Source organism: Octopus bimaculoides, chromosome 20, assembly GCF_001194135.2.
Source record: "Octopus bimaculoides isolate UCB-OBI-ISO-001 chromosome 20, ASM119413v2, whole genome shotgun sequence".
Lineage (NCBI taxonomy): Eukaryota > Metazoa > Mollusca > Cephalopoda > Octopoda > Octopodidae > Octopus > Octopus bimaculoides.
Window position 1 is genome coordinate 37,251,556 of NC_069000.1, and position 2,845 is coordinate 37,254,400.

At 38.1% G+C, this 2,845-nt stretch overlaps 1 protein-coding gene across 1 annotated transcript in view; it reads right to left on the reverse strand.

Annotated features, from left to right (window-relative positions):
- Nucleotides 1–2,845, reverse strand: part of LOC128250248 (cadherin EGF LAG seven-pass G-type receptor 1-like) — a 41,813-nt gene that overhangs the window by 14,568 nt on the left and 24,400 nt on the right. Inside the window, exon 9 of the mRNA XM_052974969.1 lies at nucleotides 884–1,137. Within this exon, the coding sequence (XP_052830929.1) occupies nucleotides 884–1,137 (254 nt within the window). The remainder of the gene's footprint in view (nucleotides 1–883; nucleotides 1,138–2,845) is intronic.

The window sequence follows — 2,845 nt, forward strand, 5'->3', positions numbered from 1 at the left end:
CACACACACACACACACGCGCGCACAGAGACATACATACACACACAAACACACACACATATATATAAGTTGTTTTTGCAAAAAATACTTCATAAAGTCACAATATTTCAAGAAAGATTTTCTTAAAAGTTATTAGCTATTTAAAAAATATATAAAAACAGAACGACACGAATTTTTGAGAAAGAAGTTTTCGTATTGTGTGTATAAGCGCTTTCGTTGATCAGTTTTTCAGACACACGTATTATGAGGGATTCTGTATATAGGAAGAGGTCTTTTTAAGTGCGGCAACAAACCAACTGAAAAAAAAAAACTGCTAAGTTTGTAATTATCATATTTTACGGCATGAAAGACGCACTTGGATAGTAGCATTTGTCACAGAACACTGTTTCCTGGGAAGTATCCTTTTTTTTATTTTTGAGAACACCCGTCTCCGAATAAAATAGCTACTATTAGAAGGCAACACTCTGTCGCTCCGCTTGGGAGGTTGTGCTTTTGCTTCTTCCTCTCACAAAACCGATCCAAACCAATTTACTCTATCTTTGAACTGTTTATAGACATAGTCGGGTAATATAGAATGACTAAAGGGTTTCAATGTGAACAAAGTAAGGTTCCTTTCCGAGTCATACAGACTCATAGGGCCGGTTTCCCGGTTCCCATGGGGTTTATTATCTCCACTGGGACGGGACGCCGGTCCGTCGTAGGATTACTCATTTTGTCAGCTGAGTAGATTGGACCAACGTGAAATGAAGTGTTTTGCTAAAGAACACAACGTTTCGCCTGGTTTAGGAATCGAAACCACAATCTTACAATCATGAGCCCAACATCCTAACCACTAAGCCAAGCGCCTCCGAAATTAAGAAATATCTTTTAATGTTTGCTCCTACCTTATAGCCTGCTGTTGCATTATCGTTGATGTATTCTTTAATAAATGTTGACGAGCATATCGGTAGATTGTCGTTCACATTTTCAATGTCTATCTGTTGTATGGTGTTGCTAGATTTCATTGGAGTTCCTCTGTCCTGGGCACTAACGTTCAAGTAAAACACAGGATCCGACATAGTCTCAAAATCTAATGGTTTAACAAGATGAATCTCTCCTGTGTTACTATTAATGGAGAAGGTTTTCGTAGGATCTCCTCCTGAAATGAATTAAATAAACAACATCAAATATAGCGAATATCGGTTGTTCTGCTACTGTTGTTATTGTTGTTTTTTTTAGTCTAGCTTAGTCCTATGTCCCAGACCGTTCTAACCATGACTTTTACGTTGTTTTATACAGCTGGGACTATAGTGTCCAATGCTTCCTTCCTTATGTTTATATAATAAAATATTCATGAGAATTTTTACTACTATTTATAGCATATTCAGCTACCAGGTCCCCTCATTGGTCCGCGAGGTTCACTTGATAGCCTCATTGGCCTTGTTGGTTTCTCATTTTTGATGTTGTTCTTGTTTAACCCCAGATGAAGCAGACCTACGATCAAAACATTCCGGCCATAACCATCCAGTTTTTATTTATATGTGCGGGGAGGGAACATAGGATCACCTTATCCACCGTGTCCTTTTTCTATATGACGGTCGGGTATGAGCTGAGCGTGATATAGTTACAAATTCTTGCAGACGAGCGAACACAAAAGGGGCTCTTTCTTTGACTCGAGTTGATTTCGTTACTTACTTCGGTGAATGATTATTTTCAATAATATACATGTTTACGGATAGGTCGACTTGGACACGAACCAAAAACGATGATAGGATTAGAAATATTGATTTCATCGATCAGTAAAATGGCATCTTTAAAATTCGGACAGCGTCAGCTATTTACACATTAAAAAAAAGAAAGCATTTTACATTCGAGTAATTTTTTTTATTCTTTGCGGATTACTTTATACCAGGGGTCTTAACCATTTTTTAAAATCTATAGACCCCTTTGATTATTGTTTTATTCTGGTGGACCCCTGTAACCTTTTGATGTCTAAAAAGTTGTTTTATCGATACTTCTTTCAAAATTCCTATTTTGCCTTTCATACATTAACTTGTGTAGGTTGAAATGACAGAGAGATAAATGTAGCTGCTTCTTGCAATAAATACACCTCCAGCAAAATGTTTTCTTGCACTCTTAATACATCATTGTGGATCCCCAGTTTACCATTTTGCTTGTATGGATCCCTCACTCTCCCCTCCCCCTCCCCCCAATTTTAAATGGACCACAAGGGATCATATGAACCCCGGTTGAGAACTACTGTTTTATACGACTTGTGATTAAATTCGTTTCGATTTTACCCTTTTAGAATGAGTTTAGATCAGACCCATATCAGACATTGCTTGCCTTATGTATTCAAAAAGTGATTTTCAGCAATGGAAGCCGCAAGAAATATTCATTTTGTTTAGGAAATGAAGCTCTATGTATCCGGAGATGTCAACGATGGCTTGGTCAGTTTCGCTATAGAAATTTTTCTCTTGGAGATTCCCCTCAAGCTGGGTCGACCAAGTTCTGTCAATATTGAGCTTCTGAAAACCGTAGTTGAGAAAAATCCAAAGCAAACTGCATGAAAATTAGCAAAACAGTTCAGTTCAAGTCACACTTCGATCATAAAACAGCAAATTGCCGAACAAAATGGTTTCCGTAAGATAGTGAATAGGAAAAAAATAAACAAATGAGGAGTGGCTGTGTGGTAAGTAGCTTGCTTACCAACCACATGGTTCCGGGTTCAGTCCCACTACGCGGCACCTTGGGCAAGTGTCTTCTACTATAGCCTCGGGCCGACCAAATTCTTGTGAGTGGATTTGGTAGACGGAAACTGAAAGAAGTCCATCGTATATATATATATGTATATGTGTGTGTGTATG